Source organism: Anolis sagrei, chromosome 2, assembly GCF_037176765.1.
Source record: "Anolis sagrei isolate rAnoSag1 chromosome 2, rAnoSag1.mat, whole genome shotgun sequence".
Lineage (NCBI taxonomy): Eukaryota > Metazoa > Chordata > Lepidosauria > Squamata > Dactyloidae > Anolis > Anolis sagrei.
This window is the reverse complement of record NC_090022.1, coordinates 6,979,641-7,006,873: the sequence shown is the minus strand read 5'-3', so window position 1 is coordinate 7,006,873 and position 27,233 is coordinate 6,979,641. Positions and strand designations below refer to the sequence as shown.

General features: G+C 46.0%; 2 protein-coding genes across 3 annotated transcripts; both read left to right on the top strand.

Annotated features, from left to right (window-relative positions):
* The first annotated feature begins 669 nt into the window (after nucleotides 1-669).
* On the top strand, nucleotides 670-10,180 carry LOC132775343 (uncharacterized). The gene is made up of 3 exons (XM_067465117.1): nucleotides 670-923; nucleotides 4,132-6,581; nucleotides 8,986-10,180. The coding sequence occupies exons 2-3, from the start codon at nucleotides 4,169-4,171 to the stop codon at nucleotides 10,086-10,088; spliced, it is 3,516 nt and encodes a 1,171-aa protein (XP_067321218.1). The 5' UTR covers nucleotides 670-923; nucleotides 4,132-4,168; the 3' UTR covers nucleotides 10,089-10,180.
* A 7,417-nt stretch (nucleotides 10,181-17,597) lies between these two features.
* Nucleotides 17,598-25,602, top strand: LOC132765809 (zinc finger protein 431-like). Of its 2 annotated transcripts, none has more exons than XM_067465178.1 (3): nucleotides 17,598-17,713; nucleotides 20,595-21,763; nucleotides 23,938-25,602. In XM_067465178.1, the coding sequence occupies exons 2-3, from the start codon at nucleotides 20,632-20,634 to the stop codon at nucleotides 25,356-25,358; spliced, it is 2,553 nt and encodes an 850-aa protein (XP_067321279.1). In that variant the 5' UTR covers nucleotides 17,598-17,713; nucleotides 20,595-20,631; the 3' UTR covers nucleotides 25,359-25,602. The 2 variants fall into 2 exon arrangements, with proteins under 2 accessions (XP_067321279.1, XP_067321280.1); XM_067465179.1 differs by lacking the exon at nucleotides 17,598-17,713 and adding an exon at nucleotides 18,893-19,014.
* The last annotated feature ends 1,631 nt before the right edge of the window (nucleotides 25,603-27,233 follow it).

The following is a 27,233-nucleotide window of genomic DNA, read 5'->3' as shown; positions in this document are numbered from 1 at the left end:
TCTGCCAACCTAGCAGTTTGAAAACATGTAAATGTGAGTAGATCAATAGGTACTGCTGCGACAGGAAGGTAACTGTGCTCCATGCAGTCATGCCAGCCACATGACCCTTGGAGGGCGTCCCCTGGGCAACGTCCTTGCAGACGGCAAATTCTCTCACAACAGGAGCGACTTGCAGTTTCTCAGGTCGCTCCTGACACGACACGACCAAAAAAACTCCTAGAAATCCCTCCAAAGACCTCCAGTATTTGTTGTTAGTCGTGGGGGTTCTGTGGCCAAGTGAGTTCCAGGTCCATTGTTGGTGGAGTTCAGAATTTGGCTTTCAGTCGGCTGAGATTAAATAGCTTGCCATCTGTCTGATAGATGATAGAGGACATGTTCAACTGGCAATGTCATTGGAAGAAGGGCCATTGGTGTCTCCTGTTTGTGGAGGCAGGAGCCACACACAAACATACATATTTTCACTGTACAGGGTTAGTCAAAATGCATAGGCCAATAAGCCATTCAATTGAATGGCTTATTGGCCTATGCATTTTGACTAACCCTGTATTATGTGTGTGCATATATTTAGAGAGAGAGAGAGACATAGCCCTCAAACATTAGTATGTTGTAGTATTGCTGGCCCAGAAAGGGTTAAAATGACAGAGTGGGCAGCCCTAGGGAAGAGGGGAGGGAACCCTCAACGTCACTTCCGGGGATGCCCCACTGACTCAGAAGGTGGAGAGAAAGAAGCACATTGGCAGGAGTTCTTCCGTCAACAAATGACGCAAGACTAGGAGGGCGCTGATTGGTCAAAGAGGGAAAGGGGGCGTGGCCAGCAAAGACAAGGAAGTCGTTATTTTCCAAACTGGGGGGAAGAGGAGAGCTGGAAGGAAGGAAGGTGATGGGTTGCTTGCAGTGTCGTTACTAGGAACTCGTTACTTTTAGTAAGTAAGGGTGCAGATTGGCCCCACTTTTAAGTGCCCTGGCTGAGTGCTGTGGAGCCCTGGGAGATGTAGTTTGGGGAGAAGGAGGAGGAGGCTCAAGACCTTGTAGAAACCATATCTCCCAGGACTCCATAGCAGTAAGCCAGGGCAGTGGAAGTGGTGTCAAACCGCTTGAATTCTGCTGCGTAGATGCACCCTCAAGTTGCATTTATCAATCCTGTTTGGTCACAATGTAAACATCATCAGACAGGGATGGATCAGGTTGTAGTTCCAGTGCCTTACTTTTTGGCTATCATAGAATCCTAGAGTTGGAAGAGACCTCATGGGCCATCCAGTCCAACCCCATTCTGCCAAGAAGCAGGAATGTTGCATTCAAATCACCCCTGACAGATGGCCATCCAGCCTCTGTTTAAATGCTTCCAAAGAAGGAGCCTCCACCACACTCCAGGGCAGAGAGTTCCACTGCTGAACGGCTCTCACAGTCAGGAAGTTCTTCCTCATGTTCAGATGGAATCTCCTCTCTTGTAGTTTGAAACCATTGTTCCATTGTGTCCTAGTCTCCAAGGAAGCAGAAAACAAGCTTGCTCCCTCCTCCCTGTGGCTTCCTCTCACATATTTATACATGGCCCTCATCATGTCTCCTCTCAGCCTTCTCTTCTTCAGGCTAAACATGCCCAGCTCCTTAAGCCACTCCTCATAGGGCTTGTTCTCCAGACCCTTGATCATTTTAGTCACCCTCCTCTGGACACATTCCAGCTTGTCAATATCTCTCTTGAATTGTGGTGCCCAGAATTGGACACAATATTCCAGGTGTGGTCTAACCAAGGCGGAATAGAGGGGTAGCATGACTTCCCTGGATCAAGATACTCTGCTCCTATTGATGCAGGCCAAAATCCCATTGTCTTTTTTTGCCGCCGCATCACATTCCTGGCTCCACGAGGACTCCACGAGGACTCCAAGATCTTTTTCCCACGTACTGCTCTCGAGCCAGGCGTCCCCCATTCTGTATCTTTGCATTTCGTTTTTTCTGCCAAAGTGGAGTATCTTGCATTTGTCACTGTTGAACTTCATTTTGTTAGTTTTGGCCCATCTCTCTAATCTGTCAAGATCATTTTGAATCCTGCTCCTGTCCTCTGGACTATTGGCTCTCCCTCCCAATTTGGTGTTGTCTGCAAACTCGTCCATTTAACCAATTACAGATCCACCTCACCGTAGTTTTGCCTAGCCCACATTGGACTAGTTTCCTTGCCAGAAGGTCGTGGGGGACCTTGTCGAAGGCCTTACTGAAATCCAGGTACGCTACATCCACGGCATTCCCCGCATTTACCCAGCTTGTAGCTCTATCGGAAAAAGAGATCAGATGAGTCTGGCATGACTTGTTTTTGATAAATCCATGTTGACTATTAGCAATGACCGCATTTGTTTCTAAGTGTTTGCTTTGTATATATCTTGGGAAGTCTGACTTGGCCACGGTAGTCCACGCTCTGGTTACATCCTGTATAGACTATTGCAATGCACTCTATGTGGGGTTGCCTTTGAAGACTGTCCAGAAGCTTCGAATGGTCCAGGCTACTAACAGGAGCAGTGCTCAGGGAGCACACAACTCCTCTTTTGCCCCAGCTCCACTGGCTCCCAATTTGCACAATTCAAAAGTTCTGGCTTTGGCCTATAAAGCCCTAAACCAATGGTTCTCAACCTGGGGGTCGGGACCCCTGGAGGGGTCACGTGGGAGTGTCAGAGGGGTCACTAAAGACCACCCGAAAACACAGTATTTTCTGTTGGTCATGGGGGTTCTACGTGGTAAGTTTGGCCCCATTCTGTTGTTGGTGGGGTTCAGAATGCTTTTGGTTGTAGGTGAACTACAAATCCCAGCAACCACTACTCCCAAAATGTCAAGGACTATTTTCCCCAAACTCCACCAGTGTTCACATTTGGGCATATTGAGTATTCGTGCCAAGTTTGGCCCAGATCTATCATAGTTTGAGTCCACAGTGCTCTCTGTATGTAGGTGAACTATAACTCCAAAACTCAAGGTCAATGCCCACCAAACCCTTCCAGTATTTTCAGTTGGTCATGGGAGAACTGTGTGCCAAGTTTGGTTCAATTCCATCGTTGGTAGAGTTCAGAATGCTCTTTGATTGCAAGTGAACTACAAATCCCAGCAATCACAACTCCAAAATGACAAAATCAAGCCGCAACCCCGCAACGCCACCAGTATTCAAATTTGGGCGTATTGGGTATTTATGCCAAATTTGGTCCAGTGAATGAAAATCCATCCTGCATATCAGATATTTACATTACGATTGATAACAGTAGCAAAATGACAGTTATGAAGTAGGAAGGAAAATAATTTTATGGTTGGGGGTCACCACAACATGCGGAATTTTATTAAGGGGTCACAGCATAAGGACGGTTGAGAACCCCTGCCCTAAACTGTCCCGGCCCGACTTACCTATCCGAACGTGTATCCCCTTACGAACCTTCCAGGATTTTTAAGATCATCCGTGGAGGCCCTGCTCTCGGTCCTGCCTGCCTCACAGGTGTGTTTGGCGGGAACGAGAGATAGGGCCTTCTCAGTGGTGGCCCCTCGATCGTGGAACTCTCTTCCTTGGGATACTAAATTGGCCCCCTCCCACCTGATCTTTAGGAAAAGAGTGAAAACCTGGCTCTTCAAGCCAGCTTGTGGAGCCTCATTGTAACCAGACAATTCAGTATTGCGAATGAATACGGAACGGCTTCATAATGCAAATGGACATGGATTTTAACCCAGAACTCATTGATTTTTTTATTGTATTGTCGAAGGCTTTCATGGCCGGAATCACTGTGTTGTTGTAGGTTCTTTCGGGCTATGTGGCCATGTTCTAGAGGCATTTTCTCCTGACGTTTCGCCTGCATCTATGGCAAGCATCCTCTGAGGATCCTTGCCATAGATGCAGGCGAAACGTCAGGAGAGAATGCCTCTAGAACATGGCCATATAGCCCAGAAGAACCTACAACAACCCAGATTTTTATTGTTTTAAACCTTTTTATTATTAATTTTATTATGTGATTTAACCTGTTTTAAATGGTGTATTTATGTGTGTCGGCATCTAATTGTTGTCTGCTTGTACGCCGCCCTGAGTCGGCTTCGGGCTGATAAGGGCGGAATAGTAAATAAATAAGTAATAAGCGTAGTAAATAAATAAATAATAAAATCTTTATACTACAGAATGGATGCAGATTGACCCTTATTTCACTGCCAGAAGATGTTTAACTGCAACACGTCAGCAATCAAAGAGGAACCAGAAGACCTTGACATCACCCCGGCTGTTAGAAGTGATGGTGGACCCTGGGGAATTGCTGAGGAGAAGACCCCCGAGGAGGATGCTCTTGGTCCCGAGGTAAAGCCAGAGCAATGCAAAAAGGAACCAGGAGAAGACCTTGATGTCACCCTGGCTGGGAGCAGCAATTGTGGACCCTGGGGAATTGCTGGGGAGAAGACCCCCCAGGAGGACACTCTTGGCCCCGATGTAAAGCCAGAGCAATGCAAAGAGGAAGCAGGAGAAGACCTTGATGTCACCCTGCCTGGGAGCAGCGATGGTGGACCCTGGGGAATTGCTAAGGAGAAGACCCCCGAGGAGGACGCTCTTGGCCCCGATGTAAAGCCAGAGCAATGCAAAAAGGAACCAAGAGAAGACCTTGACATCACCCCGGTTGGGAGAAGCAATGGCGGACCCTGGGAAATTGCTTGGGAGAAGACCCTCCTAGAGTATGCTCTTGGCCCCAATGTAAAGCCAGAGCAATGCAAAGAGGAACCAGAAGAAGACCTTGACATCACCCCGGCTGGGAGAAGCGATGGCGGACCCTGGGGAATTGCTGGGGAGAAGACCCCCGAGGAGGACGCTCTTGTCCCCAATGTAAAGCCAGAGCAAATCAAAGAGGAATCAGGAGAAGACCTTGACATCACCCCGGCTGAGAGAAGCAATGGCGGACCCTGGGAAATTGCTGGGGAGAAGACCCCCGAGGAGGATGCTCTTTGCCCCAATGTAAAGCCAGAGCAATGCAAAAAGGAACCAAGAGAAGACCTTGACATCACCCCGGCTGAGAGAAGCGATGGCGGACCCTGGCAAATTGCTGGGGAGAAGACCCCTGAGGAGGACGCTCTTGGCCCCAATGTAAAGCCAGAGCAATGCAAAAAGGAACCAGGAGAAGACCTTGACATCACCCCGGTTGGGAGAAGCAATGGCGGACCCTGGGAAATTGCTTGGGAGAAGACCCTCCTAGAGTATGCTCTTGGCCCCAATGTAAAGCCAGAGCAATGCAAAGAGGAACCAGAAGAAGACCTTGAAATCACCCCGGCTGGGAGAAGCGATGGCGGACCCTGGGGAATTGCTGGGGAGAAGACCCTCCTAGAGGATGCTCTTGGCCCTGATGTAAAGCCAGTGCAATGCAAAGAGGAACCAGGAGAAGACCTTGACATCGCCCTGGGCGTGAGAAGCGATGGTGGACCCTGGGGAATTGCTGGGGAGAAGACCCTCCTCGAGGATGCTCTTGGCCCTGATGTAAAGCCAGAGCAAATCAAAGAGGAACCAGGAGAAGACCTTGACATCACCCTGGCTGAGAGAAGCGATGGCGGACCCTGGGGAATTGCTGGGGAGAAGACCCCTGAGGAGGATGCTCTTGGCCCCGATGTAAAGAAAGAGCAATGCAAAGAGGAACCAGGAGAAGACCTTGACATCACCCCGGCTGGGAGAAGCGATGGCGGACCCTGGGGAATTGCTGGGGAGGAGACCCCCGAGGAGGACGCTCTTGGCCCCAATGTAAAGCCAGAGCAATGCAAAGAGGAACCAGGAGAAGACCTTGACATCATCCCGGCTGAGAGAAGCGATGGCGGACCCTGGGGAATTGCTGGGGAGAAGACCCCCGAGGAGGATGCTCTTGGCCCCGATGTAAAGAAAGAGCAATGCAAAGAGGAACCAGGAGAAGACCTTGACATCACCCCGGTTGGGAGAAGTAATGGCGGACCCTGGGAAATTGCTTGGGAGAAGACACTCCTAGAGTATGCTCTTGGCCCCAATGTAAAGCCAGAGCAATGCAAAGAGGAACCAGAAGAAGACCTTGATATCACCCCGGTTGGGAGAAGCGATGGCGGACCCTGGGGAATTGCTGGGGAGAAGACCCTCCTCGAGGATGCTCTTGGCCCCAATGTAAAGCCAGAGCAATGCAAAGAGGAACCAGGAGAAGACCTTGACATCACCCCGGCTGAGAGAAGCGATGGCGGACCCTGGGGAATTGCTGGGGAGAAGACCCTCCTCGAGGATGCTCTTGGCCCCAATGTAAAGCCAGAGCAATGCAAAGAGGAACCAGGAGAAGACCTTGACATCACCCTGGCTGAGAGAAGCGATGGTGGACCCTGGGGAATTGCTGGGGAGAAGACCCCCAAGGAGGACGCTCTTGGCCCCGATGCAAAGAAAGAGCAATGCAAAGGGGAACCAGGAGAAGACCTTGATGTTGCCCCGGCTGAGAGAAGCGATGGTGGATCCTGGGGAATTGCCAATGAGGCTGACACCAAGCAGGGAGCACCCCTCCGGTGGGTGGTGAAGGAGGAGGGCAACGGGAGTGCAAAGGTGCTGAGCGAAAACGAGTGGAGCCAGCTTCCTCTTCGTCCTTCTTTCTCAGGTAGGTTAGGGAGGGAGTGTGGCAGTATTTGGGGGAGACTAATTGGACCTGTTAGGGGTACAATACTGCTGGAATAGAACACAAAATGTGTCACACCAAATATTAAGAACTGATTGGGTTATAACAAAAGAAATTGTGGTTTCAGTTTCCTTTCATACAGTGGCAAACAAAGGAAAGGAAATTCAGTTGGTTTAAATAAACATTATTTTATTGTCGAAGGCTTTCATGGCTGGAATCCCTAAGTTCTTGTGGGTTTTTTCTGGCTATATGGCCATGTTCTTGAGGCATTTCTCCTGACGTTTCGCCTGCATCTATGGCAAGCATCCTCAGATGTGAGGTCTGTTGGAACAAGAACTAAACATTATTTTACTTTGCACACAGCCTCCAATCTGTCCTTTGTGTAAAATTCCTTCCAATCTAACCCAAATATCACAGAGGCAGAACAAGCAGACTTGTGCCAAACAGGGCAGGCATACTCGGCCGTTGGGTAAGACAAGTCTAGGGATGATGTTCTCCTTAATTTTGGGTCTGCACCCCATGTGCTGCCAATAAGTTTCCACAGGATATGTGCTGGTACGTCTGTACCGGAAGCTCCAACTTAATTTTCTTTCTATTTTAATGTTTGCGTGCATTTCAAGGTTTCAGGGATTTGCAAAGGTGACTTCCCTTGGTTTGCAGTCATAGGGCAAGCCACCTGTCTATCATTGTTAAGTTTGGATCCGCCCCTTCTCCCAGGGACATGGGAGGAGAGGGAGCCATTTTTAGTTAGTCTTACAGAAGGAAACCAAGCTATAAGATGTGGAGTAGCTTCATCCGCAGAAAAGCTTCACTTCTTAAGAATTCCAGGGAAACAGAAACAGGAGATCCGAGGGAAAACAGTCCCAAAAGCTCTGGCAGGGAGCTCACAGCCTCTCAGTCTTACAGCATCTGAGGCAAACAGCCCCAAAAAGGTTTCTTAAGAAATTCCGGAGGGAAAGCAGCCTTACAGACCTAAAGGACTCCAGCTGGAGAATCTACAAGCCTTTACTGGTAGGTCTACTCAAGATGCAGTTTGAATCTGGTAGTAGAACCCACATCAGTAAAGCTTAGATAGTAGACAGCCTGGGAGAGGTTAAAAAAGGGTTTTCCTCTTAAAGTGAAAGAACAATTAACGAAGACAGTTGCCTGTCCCTTGTGGACAAGATTAAGGAAGCCACCAGTGGACTCAGACCCTTGAAGCATTTGTTTGACTCACTGAAAATTTGAGAAGTATCTGTTTAATTTGTTCAATAATAAAGGACTTTGATAAATCATTAAAGACTCTAAAGACCATTTCTACAGGAAAATCCTTGAGGGCCTCTTTCGAGGCGCCCTGGCTTCCTGCTGGGCACAAAGTGCACTTCCTATTCAAAAGACAATCATGACAGGCCCAGTGCATGACAGAAGAGGATATTATTGCGTGCAGCTCTGAGTCCCGCTCCAGGGGTGGAGATGGGTGGGGTAAAAATGCTGCAAATGAAAATAAATTAAATTTGTTTTTAAGACGAAGGACTTTGACCACATCATGAGAAGACAGGAAAGCTTGGAGAAGAGGATGATGCTGGGAAAAATGGAAGGAAAAAGGAAGAGGGGTCGACCAAGGGCAAGGTGGATGGAGGTATCCTTGTAGTGACTGGCTTGACTCTGAAGGAGCTGGGGGTGGTGACGGCAGATAAAGAGCTCTGGCATGGGCTGGTCCAGGAGGTCACGAAGAGTCAGAAGTGACTGAACAAATAAACAACAAACTTTGTGCTTGGTGTTCATGCAGTGTTTCCTATGTTAGTGTTCCATCTAAGGCAGTGCTTCTCAACCTTGGATCCCCAGATGTTTTTGGCCTACAACTCCCAGAAATCCCAGCCAGTTTACCAGCTGTTAGGATTTCTGGGAATTGTAGGCCAAAAACATCTAGGGACCCCAGGTTGAGAACCACTGATCTAAGGTGACACCAAGATATTGAGGTTGGAAACAATGTTCAAGCTCTTGACCTTTCCAGGTAACTTTCAATTTTCCTGTTGGCTTCGTGGTACTGTAGGTGGAAAGCATACACTTGTGTCTTGGCAGGGTTAGGCTTCAGGTGGTTACCTTTGTAATAGCTGGAGAGGGGGTTGGACTGGATGGTCTCTCATTTTAGATAAGAAAAAATCAGATTACACAATGTCTAGAGTGAACCCTGTCTTTGCCTTCACGCTGAAACATAGAATCATAGAGTTGGAAGAGACCTCATGGTCCATCCAGTCCAATCTCATTGTTCCAAAAAGCATCAAGCCATGGCGGTTGAAGTGGTGTCAAAGAGCAGTCATTCTGCAATTTTTGGGACGGGGGCTGAAGCCAGAGCCACTGATGTAACCTTTCACTATTGAAATATTTCTCTGTCTGTCTTTTCCAGGCAAAGATGGCAAAGATGGGAGGGAGAGTGAGAACGAGGAGAAAACGTATAAAAAAATCAATGCAGGAGAGAAACCGTATAAATGTGTGGAATGTGGAAAGAGCTACTGTTCCAAATGGTATCTTAGTGAGCACAAAAAAACCCACACGGGAGAAAAACTGCATCATAAATGCCTGGAGTGTGGGAAGTCCTTCACTGAGAAAGCATACCTGAAAGTGCACAGAAGAATCCACACAGGAGATAAACCATATAAATGCCAGGAGTGTGGAAAGAGTTTCAGGGAGAGAGGACACTTTACTGTACATACAAGAACCCACACAGGAGAGAAACCATATAAATGTGTGGAGTGCGGAGAGGACTGTGCTACGAAATGGAAACTTAAAGTGCACAAAAGAACCCACACAGGAGAAAGTCTGCCTTATAAATGTATGGAGTGTGGAAAGGAATGCGCTACAAAATGGAAATTTAATTTGCACAAAAGAATCCACACGGGAGAAAAACCGTATACATGTGTGGAATGTGGAAAGAGCTTCACTGCGAGTGCATCCCTCAAAAAGCATGGAAGAATCCACACAGGAGAGAAACCATATAAATGTCTGGAATGTGGAAAGAGCTTCAGTGCGACGACGAATCTCAATACGCATAAAAGGATCCACACGAAAGAGAAACCCTATAAATGCCTGGAGTGTGGAAAGAGCTTCGCTGATAGTTCACACCTGAAAGTGCACAGAAGAATCCACACAGGAGAGAAACCATATAAATGCTTGGAGTGTGGAAAGAGTTTCGTTGTGAGAGGACACCTTACTAGGCATACAAGAATTCACACAGGAGAGAGACCATATAAATGTGCGAAGTGTGAAAAGAGCTTCAGCACCAAGATGAATCTCAGTGTGCATGAAAGGACCCACACGAAAGAGAAACCATATGAATGCTTGGAGTGTGGAAAGAGCTTCAGTGCGAAAGGAAACCTTACTCAACATAAAATAACCCACACAAGAGAGAAAACACACAAATGTGTGGTGTGTGGAAAGGGCTGCAGTACAAAATGGGAACTTAATGCCACAAAACAACCCACACAGGAGAAAAACCATATAAATGTGTGAAATGTGGAAAGAACTCCCGTTCGAGGAGGAATCTCAGTTTGCATGAAAGGACCCACATGAAAGAGAAACCCTACAAGTGCCAGGAGTGTGGAAAGAGCTTCTGTGTGAAAGAGTATCTTACTGTGCATAATAGAATCCACACAAGTGCCACAAGAGCTTCCAGCAGAGCGCCCAGCTTTCTTGCCATAGGAAGATCCACACTGGTGAGAAACTGTATAAATGCCGGGAGTGTGGAAAGCACATCAGCGATTGCAGTGCCTTCTGTTGCCATCAGAGAAGCCACATGGGCCAAAAGCCATTCAAATGCTTAAGAAGTGGCAAGACCTGTAGGAATAGCGCAGAGATTAGGTTCTTGTGGGTTTTTTCGGGCTATAGAGCCATGTTCTAGAGGCATTTCTCCTGACGTTTCGCCTGCATCTATGGCAATCCTCACTACCTCTGAGGATGCTTGCCATAGATGCAGGCGAAACGTCAGGAGAAATGCCTCTAGAACATGGCTCTATAGCCCGAAAAAACCCACAAGAACCTAGCGCAGAGATTCCTTTACATCACACAAGTATTGACAGAAGAGTGTGCCTTTAAGGTTAAAAGACAACAAGCCAGGTGACTGAGGAGAAATCTATTTTGAAGGAGAAGAAAGTGGCTTAACAGAGCAGAAACAAGTTTGTAAAAGGATCAGCACCAAATATATGTGTGTGTGTGTGTGTTACAGAAAACGTTATACTGTTAATTATTATGTGCAGCTGCTAATCTAGGTCAGCAAGTAAGTTTGCTGTTACGGTGGGGTGTAACTGTATGTGGTTTAGAATACAGTTCAGCTCTATGCTCACAAAGCTTTTGCTCTGAGGAGCTTATTCTCGCAGCATTTTGCTCAACCATTTACGCTGCTCATTTGAAGGAAGATTAAGACGCCTTGTTTTTTGCGTTCTGTATTTCTTACAAGGACGATGTAAGTTTGCGGCACTATTTATTTTGTATACAGCACTGTAAGTTAATGTTTTAACTCTGATGACAAGAGTAAAGTTTTCTGTTTTTTTTTTCCTCCTGCTTTTGTGCAAATTTATTGTGCCTTTTGCATTGGACCAGACTAAATTCTGCTTACGTGCAACAAAGTTAACTGTTTGAAAGTTATAAAATAACAATGTTGTGTATTTAAAGGAGTGAAAAACAGTTACAGTCATATCCAGGTGGAACTGAAGTAATGTACTTTGTAACATATAAGCTTATGTGCAGAAGAATTCATAAATAAACATTTCTTTGTAACAGATAAGCTTATGTGCAGAAGAATTCATAAATAAACATTTCTTTGTAACAGATAAGCTTATGTGCAGAAGAATTCATAAATAAACATTTATTTATTTCAACATATCTATATTGAAGACGTGTCAAGTTACTGGATTAAAGCTGTACGGCTTGAAGTCAGTCTGTGAATACATTGAAGTAAACCTGTGAGGAGAAGTTAACAAGTTACATATTGGATCCAGGTTTGGATTACACATAGAAGAAATATACACAAAGACAGAGAAAGTGTGTTTCAAGCATGAACTACAAGTCACTGAGTTTATGAGGTTCAATTCCACACTTCCCCCATGTAGCTCCAACACCTCATGTCTGCCTGACATTATACATATATACACATACCATAATATCCCCCCCTCCCCCCGCATTGCATTACATTGCACAAACTTTTTGTATTTTGAAAAATTGAACTCTGGATCGTTGCCTCATAAGCTCTAAATTCTTTTCCACCCTCAACACTTCATACTCTGCTTGCTGTGAACTGAACGCTCAGCACTAAGTATTCTGTTTGTATTTTGGATGCTCTGCTATATTTTTGAGTGACTTTCCCTAAAAATACAGAAAATCCTAACAAGTACAAGAGTAGACCTGTGCTGTTGCACGCTGGGCCTATGCATAAGACTGTAGGCAGGACATAAATTCTGTGTGCCCAACAGGGCTGCCTCAGATTAAAAGCCTTTGGATTTCCTTAAAACAGAGTCTTTAGATTGCTTAAAAGTTCAAAAAAGTTCTTTATTAATGAAAACAAACAGGAACTTTAAGGCTTTCTTAACAGTCTATTGGTTCTCTCTCAATCTTGTCCACAGGGAACAGGCACTATCTTCATAACTGTAACTAATGGGGAAATCCTTAACTTCTAATCTGGGCAGTCTTTCTTTGCCTCTGTTGGCGTGGAGCCCCTGCACCCGGTACCAACTGCTTCTGGCTTCCGCAAGTGACCCTTACCAAGCAGAGCTTTGTAGACTTCCAGGGAAAAAAAATTCAGGTTTCCGTGATGGCTGACTGAAGTCCTTCAGCAAAGGAACCGTAGGGCTGTATAACCCCAGTCAAGCTGTGGGCTGTATATCTCCCCGGCCAAGCCGTAGAAGATGAAGCTTTCTACAGGAGCTCTTGGTATTATGTCCTGCATGAAAGGCTTCTCTGTGTGGACAGAACCCAAAATGGCTCCTATTCCCTCTAAAACCCAAAAAGGGGGCGGGACCAGGGAACCTAACCATAATTGACAGGTGGCCTGCCCTATGATTGCAGCCAAAAGAAGCCACTTATCTGCAGAGTCCCTGAAACTTAGGGCTACAACACACATTCAATGCAAAGCAAACAAAATTGGAGCTCCTGGTACAGCTGTACCTGCACAAGACCAATGTATAGCACTGTTGTGATAGAGTCTGCTGGCAGTGATAGTAATACTAGTTGTATTAGGAGAGGCTGGAAAACTATTTTATTTATTTATTTAAAGTTTTGTATGCCGACCTTCTCACCTCTCTTGAGGGACTCAGACTGGTTTCCAACCATAATATCACATACAGTCAATAAAACATCATAATTCATATTACAGTAAAACATTAAAACAGCAATTACATTCAATAACTACAATGGTCAGTCGTCACACTAAAATCGTTGTTCATCATCCTCCATCCATATCTCAGGGTGTTGGCTCACTCATCTAATGCCTGTCTCCATAACCATGTCCTTCACCTGTTAAGTCTTGGTCAATTTGCCAAGACACTAACAACAGCAACAACAAGGACCCTTCCCATGTTGGGATAGTGTGTATCATTTAATCAAGGCTTTATGCCCTATTTTCATATATTTATAGCAGAAGGTAACACATTTATCACTGAAAATCATGTCACAAAAGTATTTGACTTTTTCCATCTGAGACACACCTGGGCTAGAGAATTAACGACTCTCCTGATGGTCCCCCATCTCACAAACAAAGGGACTCTCTTTTGAGCTGAAAAACATTTACTTGTCTAGGCTAAAGGTTAGCTAGGAGAAACATTATGCTTTATGTTTCTCTTCCCATTCATTTCATTTTTAAATGAATTTTTAGGTATCGGGGACCCCTCTCCCCACTTCCCTGCATGAACCCCATGTATTCCTTGCATCGCCCCTTAGTCCCAGGGTATACCCCAACTGGGCTAAATGGAAAAACTCTGGGGTCCCCATCTATTCCCTCATGGAAATGCGAAGGGGTTCAAAGCTCCTTCAAATGGCCACGAGACTCTGGTGGGAGGGATAAGTGGGTATGTTTTCTATGTCATGATTTCTATATTTCTATATCTTCCCCTGTGTATCTGACCTTTTCCTGACCCTTTTGCCCAATTCCCTTTTATTGAAAATGTATAAAAATATATAAGAAGCCACCCCTGTGACCCTGGAAGGAAGGAAATCCTCAGTTGAAAACACCCTTATCAAAAGACACTTATTGCATGGACAATAACAATGGGTCGTGACCTTTGGGGCTCGGAGTTGGACCCCCCCCCCCCCAGGGGAGGCGACCAATACTCCAGAGGACAGGAATAGGGTTCAAAACGATCTTGACAGATTAGAGAGATGGGCCCAAACTAACAAAATGAAGTTCAACAGTGACAAATGCAAGATACTCCACTTTGGCAGGAAAAACAAAATGCAAAAATACAGAATGGGGGACGCCTGGCTCGAGAGCAGTACATGTGAAAAAGATCTTGGAGTCCTCGTGGACAACAAGTTAAACATGAGCCAACAATGTGATGTGGCGGCAAAAAAAGCCAATGGGATTTTGGCCTGCATCAATAGGAGCATAGTGTCTAGATCTAAGGAAGTAATGCTACCCCTCTATTCTGCTTTGGTTAGACCACACCTGGAATATTGTGTCCAATTCTGGGCACCACAATTCAAGAGAGATATTGACAAGCTGGAATGTGTCCAGAGGAGGGCGACTAAAATGATCAAGGGTCTGGAGAACAAGCCCTATGAGGAGCGGCTTAAGGAGCTGGGCATGTTTAGCCTGAAGAAGAGAAGGCTGAGAGGAGATATGATAGCCATGTATAAATATGTGAGAGGAAGCCGCAGGGAGGAGGGAGCAAGCTTATTTTCTGCTTCCCTGGAGACTAGGACGCGGAACAATGTCTTCAAACTACAAGAGAGGAGATTCCATCTGAACACGAGGAAGAACTTCCTGACTGTGAGAGCCGTTCAGCAGTGGAACTCTCTGCCCCGGAGTGTGGTGGAGGCTCCTTCTTTGGAAGCTTTTAAACAGAGGCTGGATGGCCATCTGTCAAGGGTGATTTGAATGCAATATTCCTGCTTCTTGGCAGAATGGGGTTGGACTGGATGGCCCATGAGGTCTCTACCAACTCTTTGATTCTATGATTCTATGACCACTTAACATTGATGATCATCTCTCTATAGGACAAAAGGGGCCTTCGGAAAGTCACACCTGTCCTATCACCCATTCAACTCTTCCTCCACCGAAACTTCCACCAATTCTACTTCATTGTTCCCATACCTCAGCTCCAGGAAAATCTGGATTCTGGCAGGCTTGCCAGACATCAGTGTTTATTGCTATCAATCAGAGACAATAGAATTGACTGGCTTACAGGCCCCCAGGACCTGCTGGGCTGGCCGTTAGGATATCCCCTATCTCCATAATCCTCTCAAGAATCCATTGCTTCCCTCTCGTCCTGCCTCTCTCTTCTGATTCGTCGGGGAGCCGAGGCGGCAAAAGCTCAGCTATTGATACAGGCACCCAGGAGGCGGCCAAGCCTCCTCCCAGCTGTAGAGCACCAGTCAATCATCATCGAGCCAACAGGGGGGCGGGGAACAGGAAATTCAAATCTGACAGTTCTCTTTCTGTATAAAAAAGGCTTTTATTTGTGTACATGTTATGCTTTGCTTGGCGAAATATTGCGGCTTTGCATCCTTTCCAGCTAGATCGCAATAAAATCATCTTGGTGGCGCTTTCTTCAACTTTGGTGAGATTCTTTTGGGAACTTAAGGAAATCTTTTAAATTGCGGCTTCTCTTTGCTCACCATTGTAGCCAGCCCTCTTTGGTGGGTCCGCAGGGTCTCTCCTTCAGGGTGAAACCTTTTTAAATTCCACCTCGATTGCATTTCTTGCTGTTTCTTTGTCAGTGTTGATGTAGAGATTTTCTGGTTTGCCTACTCTGAAACATGCAATATATAATTGTGCTTCTTTAGGGGTCCCTTTCAAATCTATGATACTATATATTATCCACCTAGTCAAAGCCATGGTATTCCCCGTAGTAACCTACGGATGTGAGAGCAGGACCTTAGAGAAGGCTGAGTGAAGGAAGAGAGATGCTTTTGGACTGTGGTGTTGGAGGAAAGTTCTGAGAGTGCCTTGGACTGCGAGAAGATCCAACCAGTCCATCCTCCAGGAAATAAAGCCCGGCTGCTCATTGGAGGGAAGGATACTAGAGACAAAGTTGAAGTCCTTTGGCCACATCACGAAGAGACAGCAAAGACAATTATGCTGGGGAAAGTGGAAGGCAAAAGGAAGAGGGGCCGACCAAGGGCAAGATGGATGGATGGCATCCTTGAAGTGACTGGACTGACCTTGAAGGAGCTGGGGGTGGTGACGGCCGACAGGGAGCTCTGGCATGGGCTGGTCCATGAGGTCACGAAGAGTCGGAGACGACTGAACGAATTAACAACAAATATATCTGTGTGTGTGTGAATCATATATATCTATATATCTATGGCTGGAGGTCTCTTTGTCAGGAGGGCTTATCTTTGTGTCTAGATCAGTATTTCTCAACCTGGGGGTTGGAACCCCTGGGGGGGGGGGGTTGCAAGGGTGTGTCAGAGGGGTTGCAATAGACCATCAGAAAACAGAGTATTTTCTGTTGGTTATGAGAGTTCTGTGTGGGAAGTTTGGCCCAATTCTATCGTCGGTGGGGTTCAGAATGCTCTTTGATTGTAGGTGTACTATACATTCCGGTAACTGCAACTCCCAAATGTCAAGGTCTATTTCCCCTAAACTCTATCTGTGTTCATATTTGGGCATATGGAATATTTGTACCAAGTTTGGTCCACATCCAACATTGTTTGAGACAACAGTACTCTCTGGATGTAGGTGAACTACAACTCCCAAACTCAAGCTCAATGCCCACCAAACCCTTCTAGTGTTTTCTGTTGGTCATGGGAGTTGTGCTTGTGGTAAACAGTATTTCTTGCTGTTTCTTTGTCAATGTTGATGTGGAGATTGTCTGGTTTGCCTACTCTGGAACATGCAACATAGGATTGTCCTTCTTTAAGGGTCCCTTAAAGTCTATGATACTATATCTCTCTGTGTGTGAATCAATATATCTATCTAAATCTATGGCTGATGGCCCTTTGTCAGGAGGGCTTTGATTACGTTTTCTTGCCCTAGTGAAGGGAGTTGAACTGGATGGCCTTAAGTATTTTTTGTTGGTCATAGGGGTTCTGTGTGGGAAGTTTGCCCAATTCTGTCGTTGGTGGGGTGCAGAATGCTCTTTGATTGTAGGTGAACTATAAATCCCAGCAACTACAACTCCCAAATGTCAAGGTCTCTTTCCCCCAAACTCTATCTGTGTTCATATTTGGGCATATGGAATATTTACCAAGTTTGGTCCAGATCCATCATTGTTTGAGACCACAGTACTCTCTGGATGTAGGTGAACTACAACTCCCAAACTCAAGGTCAATGGCCAGCAAACCCTTCTAGTGTTTTCTGTTGGTCATGGGAGTCCTGCATGCCAAGTTGGGTTCAATTCCATCGTTGGTGGAGTTCAGAATGCTCTTTGATTGTAGGTGAACTATAAATCCCAGCAACTACAACTCCCAAATGACAAAATCCAATTTTATTTAGTGAAGGACATACATTGGGTTGTTAGGTGTATGCTGTCCAAATTTGGTGTCAATTCGTCCAGTGGTTTTTGAGTTATGTTAATCCCACAAACTAACATTACATTCATTCATTCATTCATTCATTCATTCATTCAGATAGATAGATAGCCATAGCCATAGCCATAGCCATAGCCTATAGTTTGTTCTACTATTGCTGTTCTAGAAAGGGTTAAAATGACAGAGTGCGCAGCCCTAGACCGGCCCTAGAGAAGAGGGGAGGGAATCCCCAACGTCACTTCCGGGGATGCCCCACTGAATCAGAAGGTGGAGAGAAAGAAGCACATTGGTAGGAGCTCTCTTCTCACGCGCTCCTGATTGGTAAAAGGAAAAGGGGGGCGTGGTCAGCAAAGAGAAGGAAGCAGTTCTTTTCCAAACTGGGGGAAGAGGAGAGTTGGAAGGAAGGGAGGTAACGTGTTGCCTGCAGTGTCGTTACTAGGAACTCGTTACTTTTGGTAAGTAAGGGTGCAGATTGGTCTCACTTTTAAGTGCCCTGGCTGAGTGCTGTGGAGCCCTGGGAGATGTAGTTTGGGGAGAAGGAGGAGGAGGCTCAAGACCTTGCAGACACCACAACTCCCAGGACTTCAAAGTAATTCCCAAGTCATAGAATCATAGAATCAAAGAGTTGGAAGAGACCTCATGGACCATCCAGTCCAACCCCATTCTGCCAAGAAGCAGGAATATTGCATTCAAATCACCCCTGACAGATGGCCATCCAGCCTCTGTTTTAAAGCTTCCAAAGAAGGAGCCTCCACCACACTCCGGGGCAGAGAGTTCCACTGCTGAACGGCTCTCACAGTCAGGAAGTTCTTCCTCATGTTCAGATGGAATCTCCTCTCTTGTAGTTTGAAGCCATTGTTCCCCATCCTAGTCTCCAAGGAAGTAGAAAACAAGCTTGCTCCCTTCTCCCTGTGGCTTCCTCTCACATATATATACATGGCTATCATATCTCCTCTCAGCCTTCTCTTCTTCAGCCTAAACATGCCCAGCTCCTTAAGCCGCTCCTCATAGGGCTTATTCTCCAGACCCTTGATCATTTGAGTCGCCCTCCTCTGGACACATTCCAGCTTGTCAATATCTCTCTTGAATTGTGGTGCCCAGAATTGGACACAGTATTCCAGGTGTGGTCTAACCAAGGTGGAATAGAGCATGGGGAGCATGACTTCCCTAGATCTAGACACTAGGCTCCTATGGATGCAGGCCAAAATCCCATTGGCTTTTTTTGCCGCCACATCACATTGTTGGCTCATGTTTCACTTGTTGTCCACGAGGACTCCAAGATCTTTTTCACACGTACTGCTCTCGAGCCAGGCATCGTCCCCCATTCTGTATCTTTGCATTTCGTTTTTCCTGCCAAAGTGGAGTATCTTGCATTTGTCACCACTGAACTTCATTTTGTTAGTTTTGGCCCATCTCTCTAATCTGTCAAGATCGTTTTGAATCCTGCTCTTGTCCTTTGGAGTCTTGGCTCTCCCCATTTGGTGTCGTCTGCAAACTTGATGATCCTTCCTTCTAGCCCTTCATCTAAGTCATTAATAAAGATGTTGAACAGGACCGGGCCCAGGACAGAACCCTGCGGCACTCCACTCGTCACTTCTTTCCAGGATGAAGAGGAAGCATTGGTGAGCACTCTCTGTGTTCGTCCACTTAACCAATTACAGATCCACCTCACCGTAGTTTTGCCTAGCCCACATTGGACTAGTTTCCTTGCCAGAAGGTCATGGGGGACCTTGTCGAAGGCCTTACTGAAATCCAGGTACGCTACATCCACGGCATTCCCCGCATCTACCCAGCTTGTAACTCTATCGAAAAAAGAGATCAGATGAGTCTGGCATGACTTGTTTTTGATAAATCCATGTTGACTATTAGCGATGACCGCATTTGTTTCTAAACTGAGCCTGGAACCCCAGGTCTCGGCGGTGGTCAGGGGAGCTTTTGCACAATTAAAACTTGTGCGCCAGCTGCGCCCGTACCTTGGGAAGTCTGACTTGGCCACGGTAGTCCACGCTCTGGTTACATCCCGTTTAGACTACTGCAACGCTCTCTACGTGGGGTTGCCTCTGAAGACTGCCCGGAAGCTTCAATCAGTCCAACGCGCGGCAGCCAGATTGCTAACAGGAGCAGGGTACAGAGATCATACGACCCCTCTGCTACGCCAGCTCCACTGGCTGCCTATCAGCTTCCGGGCACAATTCAAAGTGCTGGTGTTGACCTATAAAGCCCTAAACGGCGCCGGCCCAGTTTACCTGTCCGAACGGATTCTCCCCTATGAACCATCAAGGCTACTAAGATCTTCTGGGGGGGCCCTGCTCTCGGTCCCACCACCTTCACAATCGAGGTTGGTGGGGACGAGGGACAGGGCCTTCTCTGTGGTGGCTCCCCGGCTTTGGAACTCCCTCCCACCAGAGATTAGATCTGCCCCCTCCCTCCTGACATTCAGGAAATCGCTAAAAACATGGCTCTGGAGGGTGGCATTCGAAGACTGAACCTAGAACCTTCCCTGTGATGACCCATGATGAACTGTGACTATGAATTTGTTTTTGACTACGACTGGAGTGACGATTTGGCATATTGTAATGATGTAATGACGATGTTTTTATTGTACTAAGTTGTACTATTTTAATATGTATTGATCTGTAATTGTTGTTTTATATGATTGTATTTGTTATGCTCTGTAAACCGACCTGAGTCCCTCATCGAGGTGGAGAAGGCCGGTATATAAATCTTCTAAATAAATAAATAAAATAAAATAAATGTTTGCAGACCACTTCCTTAACAATCTTTTCCATGTAGTTTGGTGGGAAGGAGGAGGCTCAAGACCTTGCAGGCACCACAACTCCCAGGACTTTAAAGTAATTCCCAAGTAAAGACTTTCTGTATATATTTCAGATTTCAATATTAATGTCAAAACTAAAGTATGATTTTACATAGGATTTGTGCTACATTAGAACAATTAAGACAAATACCGTTTAAGTAAAATAAAAATTAAATATTAAATAACCAGAAAAATAAAATAAGGTGTAAACACTAAACTAATCTGGGAATCTGCTGTTACAACACATCCAATGAAGTGGTTCAAAACCAGTATTAAAAAAGATTGGGACTAAGTATGTTCCAGTCTACTTGGAATATACGAAACTCATTCCAGAAGCACTTAGCCAGGGCAGTGGAAGTGGTATCAAGCCTCTTTAATTCTGCCATGTAGATGCACCCTCCACTTGCATTTCCCAAGCCTGCTTGGTCATCACTTCAGCATCATCACACAGGGAGAGATCAAGTTGTAGTTGTAGTTCTAGTGCCTTACTTTGTGGTCTTGTGTCTATCTCTATACTATAGGATGGATGCAGCTTGATCCTACATTAGCTGCCAGAGGATGTTTAACTGTAACACATCGGCAATCAAAGAGGAACCAGGAGAAGACCTTGATGTCACCCCAGCTGGGAGAAGCGATGGTGGACTCTGGGGAATTGCTGGGGAGAAGACCCCCGAGAAGGACGCTCTTGGCCCCGATGTAAAGCCGGTGCAATGCAAAGAGGAACCAGGAGAAGACCTTGACATCGCCCCGGGCATGAGAAGCGATGGTGGATCCTGGGGAATTGCTGAGGAGAAGACCCTCCTAGAGGATGCTCTTGGCCCTGATGTAAAGCGAGAGCAAATCATAGAGGAACCAGGAGAATACCTTGACATCGCCCCGGCTGAGAGAAGCGATGGTGGACCCTGGGGAATAGCTGGGGAGAAGACCCCCAAAGAGGATGCTCTTGGCCCTGATGTAAAGCCAGAGCAAATCAAAGAGGAACCAGGAGAAGACCTTGACATCGCCCCGGTTGGGAGAAGCGATGGCGGACCCTGGGGAATTGCTTGGGAGAAGACCATCCTAGAGGATGCTCTTGGTCCTGATGTAAAGCCAGAGCAAATCAAAGAGGAACCAGGAGAAGACCTTGATGTTGCCCTGGCTGAGAGAAGCAATGGTGGATCCTGGGGAATTGCTGGGGAGAAGACCCCTGAGGAGGACACTCTTGGCCCCGATGTAAAGCCAGTGCAATGCAAAGAGGAACCAGGAGAAGACCTTGACATTGCCCCGGCTGAGAGAAGCGATGGTGGACCCTGGGGAATTGCTGGGGAGAAGACCCCCGAGGAGGACGCTCTTGGCCCCAATGTAAAGCCGGTGCAATGCAAAGAGGAACCAGGAGAAGATCTTGACATCACCCCGGCTGAGAGAAGCGATGGTGGATCCTGGGGAATTGCTGGGGAGAAGATCCCCGAGGAGGACGCTTTTGGCCCCGATGTAAAGCCAGAGCAATGCAAAGAGGAACCAGGAGAAGACCTTGATGTTGCCCTGGCTGGGAGAAGCGATGGTGGATCCTGGGGAATTGCCAATGAGGTTGAGCCGGACACCAAGCAGGGAGCACCCCTCCGGTGGGTGGTGAAGGAGGAGGGCAACGAGGGCGAAACAGTGCTGAGCGAAAATGAGTGGAACCTGCTTCCTCTTCGCCTCTCTTTCTCAGGTAGGTTAAGGAGGGAGTGTGGCTGTATTTGGGGGAGACAATTTGGACCTGTTACGGGTACAATACTTCTGGCAGATAACAAAAAATGTGTCAAACCAAATATTAGAAACTGATTTTGTTATAAGAAAAGTAATTGAGGTCTTGGTGCAGAGAGCACAAATGGAAAATTACAGGGAAGTAAAGGGAGCAATAATTTTATTTATTTAGTATCAAAAGCATTGCATAAATGAGTATAAAACTGATAACAATAGAAGGAGCACAAGCGGCTAAATATCTTTTGACCAGAAATGGGCAACAGTGACAGCATTGTCTGTAGCCTCCAACAATTCTTCCTCTGTACATGAGGCAGGACATTGCGGACAAGCATACAGATGCAAAGTTGTTTGTTCTACTCCACAGTCACACAAGGTGGAGGATTCTTCAAGGTAGAGCCATTTTGCCAGGTTGTCTGCTGGTCTGCCCACTCCACTTCTGACACTATTTAGGGACTTCCAAGTTGCCCATTCTTGGTTTGCCCCTGGAGGAAGACCCTCGTGGGCAGCCACCCATTTGGGACTTCCTGGTTTAGCTGCCCTGGGAATTACTCTTGCTTTTGCTGGGGAAATGTTAAGAGGAGTGGTTGTTATCATAAAGCTTTTCCTTGATTTGAGTCTACTGGGAGGAGGGTGATAGCCATGCAGTGGGTGGCTTTCACAGTGTGTGACGATGTGTAAGATTTTATTCCTTTGGTTATGTGTAGTTTGGATAGTGGTTTAGGAATGGTAAGTATGTAAGATTATGTTTTGTTGGAGAGAGTGGCTTGACGTTAGCTGAGTTGCCATAGCAACAGGGGCGGAACCAACTGCCTCTTCAGGGGCAGCTGTTTTGAAAAAGAGTCAGTTAGTACGCCAGCGAGCTACTGAGTGGACTGAATCTTTTGGTGGAGATGCAGGGAATGTATCTGTAGCCAATGTGCTATAGGGAAAGACTGAATCTCTTGGTGGAGATTCAGGGAATCAATTGGTGACCAAGTGGTTGCGGAGAAGGACCCGGTACAGGGGGTTGTTGATTCTGAATTAAGAATCAAGGTTTGGCTGGGTTTAAGCCTGTTGTGCCAGCTGTGAAACCTTATGAAGTGTTTGCCTGAGTTTACTCATGAAACCTTTCCAATGTATCCATCAAGATTTGTGCCTCTTTTGAAGAACAGTTATACATTGTTATACTCCTGTTAAAATAAACTTGTTACTGTTTTCCTCAAGCCTAGCCTGATACAGTTTCTCCTAAGTTGAACAGCCTGCAATAGTAAAGTCAAGACAAGAAAGTAAACGCTACGCTAACAAGTGAATAAAGCCTTCTGTAATTAACAGTCCCCTTATAAAATAGCTCCTAGGTTGATATTGATCGTTGCCCGGCTTCCCTCATAGATTAGGTGGCAGTGGGTGCTTTACCACGCGCACCTTCACAATTGGTGGCATTCGGTGGCATTAAAACGGTCATCGCTACAATTGGTGGCAGCAGTTTAATAACTCCTTCACACAGTGTTCAACCTTATGTGCAATTTCCCATTGAACATCGGGGGGGGGGGGGGGGGCAATGCCAGCTAGCCTGTAGAGCAGGGGTCCTCAAACCTTTTAAACAGAGGGCCAGGTCACAGTCCCTCAAACTGTTGGAGGGCTGGATTCTAATTTTAAAAAAGCATGAATGAATTCCTATGCACACTGCACATATCTTATTTGCAGTGCAAAAAAACACTTAAAAACAATACAATAATTAAAATGAAGAACAATTTTAACAAATGTAAACGTATTAGTATTTCAATGGGAAGTGTGGGCCTGCTTTTGGCTGATGAGATAGGATTGTTTTGTTGCTGTGTGCTTTCAAGTCATTTCAAGCTTAGGTTAACCCTCAGTGAGGGCCGGGTAAATGACCTTGGAGGACCATATCCGGCCCCCGGGCCTTAGTTTGGGGACCCCTGCCTTAGATGGAACACTAACATATGTGACCTCACAACCTCTGAGGATGCTTGCCATAGATGCAGGCGAAACGTCAGGAGAGAATGCTTCTAGAACATGGCCATATAGCCTGAAAAACCTACAACGGCTCAGTCATTCTGCAGGTTTTGGGAAGGGGGCTGAAGCCAGAGCCACTGATGTAACTTTTCACTATTGAAATATTTCTCTGTCTTTCTTTTCCAGGCAAAGATGGGAGCGAGAGTGGGAACGGGGAGAAAGCGGATGAAAGAACCCATGCAGGAGAGAAACCATATAAATGTGTGGATTGTGGAAAGAGCTACAGTACCAAATGGTATTTTAATGAGCACAAAAAAACCCACACGGGAGAAAGACCGCATCATAAATGCCTGGAGTGTGGAAAGTCCTTCACTGAGAAAGCATACCTGAAAGTGCACAGAAGAATCCACACTGGAGAGACACCATATAAATGCCAGGAGTGTGGAAAGAGCTTCAGTGCGAGGACGAATCTCAGAATGCATGAAAGGATCCACATGAAAGAGAAACCCTATAAATGCCTGGAGTGTGGAAAAGGCTTCGCTGATAGTTCAAACCTGAAAGTGCACAGAAGAACCCACACAGGAGAGAAACCATATAAATGCTTGGAGTGCGGGAAGTGCTGCGCTACCCAATGGAAACTTAATGAGCACAAAAGAACCCACACGGGAGAAAATCCGATTTATAAATGTGTGGAGTGTGGAAAGGACTGCGATACAAAATGGAAACTTGATGTGCACAAAAGAACCCACACGGGAGAAAAACCGTATACATGTGCAGAATGTGGAAAGAGCTTCACTGGGAATTCATCCCTCAAAGTGCACAGAAAAAGCCACACAGGAGAGAATCCATATAAATGTGTGGTATGTGGAAAGAGCTTCAGTGCGAGGACGAATCTCAGTACGCATGAAAGGATCCACACGAAAGAGAAACCCTATAAATGCCTGGAGTGTGGAAAGAGCTTCACTGATAGTTCAACCTTTAAAGTGCACAGAAGAATCCACACAGGAGAGAAACCATATCAATGCTTGGAGTGCGGAAAGGGTTTCGCTGAGAGAGGGCACCTTACTAGGCATACAAGAACCCACGCAGGAGAGACATCATATCAATGTGCGGAGTGCGGAAAGAGCTTCGTTGATAGTTCAAACCTGAAAGTGCACAGAAGAATCCACACAGGAGAGAAACCATATCAATGCTTGGAGTGCGGAAAGAGTTTCGCTGTGAGAGGACACCTTACTAAGCATACAAGAATCCACACAGGAGAGACACCATATAAATGTGCGGAGTGTGGAAAGAGCTACAGCTCCAGGACGAGTCTCGATGTGCATGAAAAGACCCACACAAAAGAGAAACCATATGAATGCTTGGAGTGTGGAAAGAGTTTCAGTGTGAAAGGAAACCTTACTCAACATCAAAGAACCCACACAGGAGAGAAACCACACAAATGTGTGGAGTGCGGATTGTGCTTCAGTATCAAAAAGCATCTTACTAAGCACAAGAGAACCCACACGGGAGAAACACTACCAATGCTTGGAGTGCCACAAAAGCTTCAGGCAGAGCGCCCACCATTCTTGCCCCAGGAAGATCCACATTGGGGAGAAACCGTATAAATGCCGGGAGTGTGGAAAGCACATCAACGATTGTAGTGCCTTCTGTTGCCATCAGAGTACCCACACGGGCCAAAAGCCATTCAAATGCTTAGGAAGTGGCAAGACCTGTAGGAATAGCACAGAGCTTCCTTTACAGAGTACAAGTCAATGAGGTGAAAATTATCCTATATCTGTACAGTCTATGTTAGCTTTTTATAGTATGCATACTTGTCTGCAATCAGATAATAAAGATTTTTGAGCTTGATTCCTGCTGAAAAAGCCCTTCCTGGATCCAGTTTCTGGTCAGCAAATGTTGACACACGTAAACAGATGTAAACATTTCTCCTATCGCTGTCACAGTTCTTATCACAGTTTACTTTTCAGTTCCCATTAGCAGGTTTTAATTACAATCCAGCAAGCAGGTAGTAAATGATTAAGAATGGTGTTTTCAGCCAAATTATTTCCTCCTTTGGCAAATTATCTCTTCTTTTTCTTTTAAATAAAACTGTTTATTTTGGTTATGGTACATGGCAGAAAATCGTGGCAGATATAATCAGGTAACAATATTTTTTATGTGTACATGCCTATCTGTGACGGCCGACAGGGAGCTCTGGCGTGGGCTGGTCCATTAGGTCACGAAGAGTCGGAGACGACTGAACAAATGAACAACAACACATGCCTATCTCTACCTTAGTCAATCTACCAGTAAATTTTGACATTGAGTATAAATTATTATCAGTTAATTAACTTTAAAAGTATAGGCTTGCTATTTCTGCATGTTATCATAGAATCAAAGAGTTGGAAGAGATCTCATGGGCCATCCAGTCCAACCCCCTGCTAAGAAGCAGGAATATTGCATTCAAATCACCCCTGACAGATGGCCATCCAGCCTCTGTTTAAAAGCTTCCAAAGAAGGAGCCTCCACCACACTCCGGGGCAGAGAGTTCCAATGCTGAACGGCTCTCACAGTCAGGAAGTTCTTCCTCATGTTCAGATGGAATCTCCTCTCTTGAGGTTTGAAGCCATTGTTCCATTGCGTCCTAGTCTCCAGGGAAGCAGAAAACAAGCTTGCTCCCTCCTCCCTGTGGCTTCCTCTCACATATTTGTACATGGCTATCATATCTCCTCTCAGCCTTCTCTTCTTCAGGCTAAACATGCCCAGCTCCTTAAGCCACTCCTCATAGGGCTTGTTCTACTTTCAGTCAAAGCTTTCTATTCAATTTTTTCCATAACATTCAGAAAATCAGCACACAACATTTTACACACAGCAGACCACACACTCATCCCAGAACCCTTATCACACACTTCCGGTTGGAGCTGAGGAGAAAAAGTTGCATGGAGCCTCGGAGAGAGACGGTCGGTGGGGGGGGGGGGAGCATATCTATAATCCTCAAATTTCTCATATTTGGGCGAGACAAAGAGAGGGGAGCAATTGCCAGCACTTGCCAGCAAAAAGCATCTGGAGGTGAATTATCTCTGACTCCAGCACACTCGGCTCATTTATTTATCATGTCAATAGCAACCAGACAATTGTATTACATTTTTAACAAATTTTTAACAAACAGACAAAACAGAGTTTGCAAGCTTGGTAGTTGATTAAATGTCCTTTGACCAGTATCTGGCCACTTGGAGTGCTTCTGGTGTTGCTGCAAGAAGGTCCTCCATGGTGCATGTGGCAGGGCTCAGGATGCATTGCAGCAGGTGGTCAGTGGTTTGCTCTTCTCCACACTCGCATGTCGTAGATTCCACTTTGTGGCCCCATTTCTTGAGGTTGGCTCTGCATCTCGTGGTGCCAGAGCGCAGTCTGTTCAGTGCCTTCCAAGTCACCCCGTTTTCTGTGTGCCCAGGGGAGCGTCTCTCATTTGGTATCAGCCATGAGTTGAGGTTCTGGATTTG

Excerpts from the sequence above, each read along its gene's own strand:
- LOC132775343 (XM_067465117.1), top strand. The coding sequence starts at position 4,169 with ATGTTTAACTGCAACACGTCAGCAATCAAAGAGGAACCAGAAGACCTT. Across the intron at positions 6,582-8,985 it reads TCTTCGTCCTTCTTTCTCAG|GCAAAGATGGCAAAGATGGG; the intron begins GTAGGTTAGGGA and ends TGTCTTTTCCAG.
- LOC132765809 (XM_067465178.1), top strand. The coding sequence starts at position 20,632 with ATGTTTAACTGTAACACATCGGCAATCAAAGAGGAACCAGGAGAAGAC. Across the intron at positions 21,764-23,937 it reads TCTTCGCCTCTCTTTCTCAG|GCAAAGATGGGAGCGAGAGT; the intron begins GTAGGTTAAGGA and ends TTTCTTTTCCAG.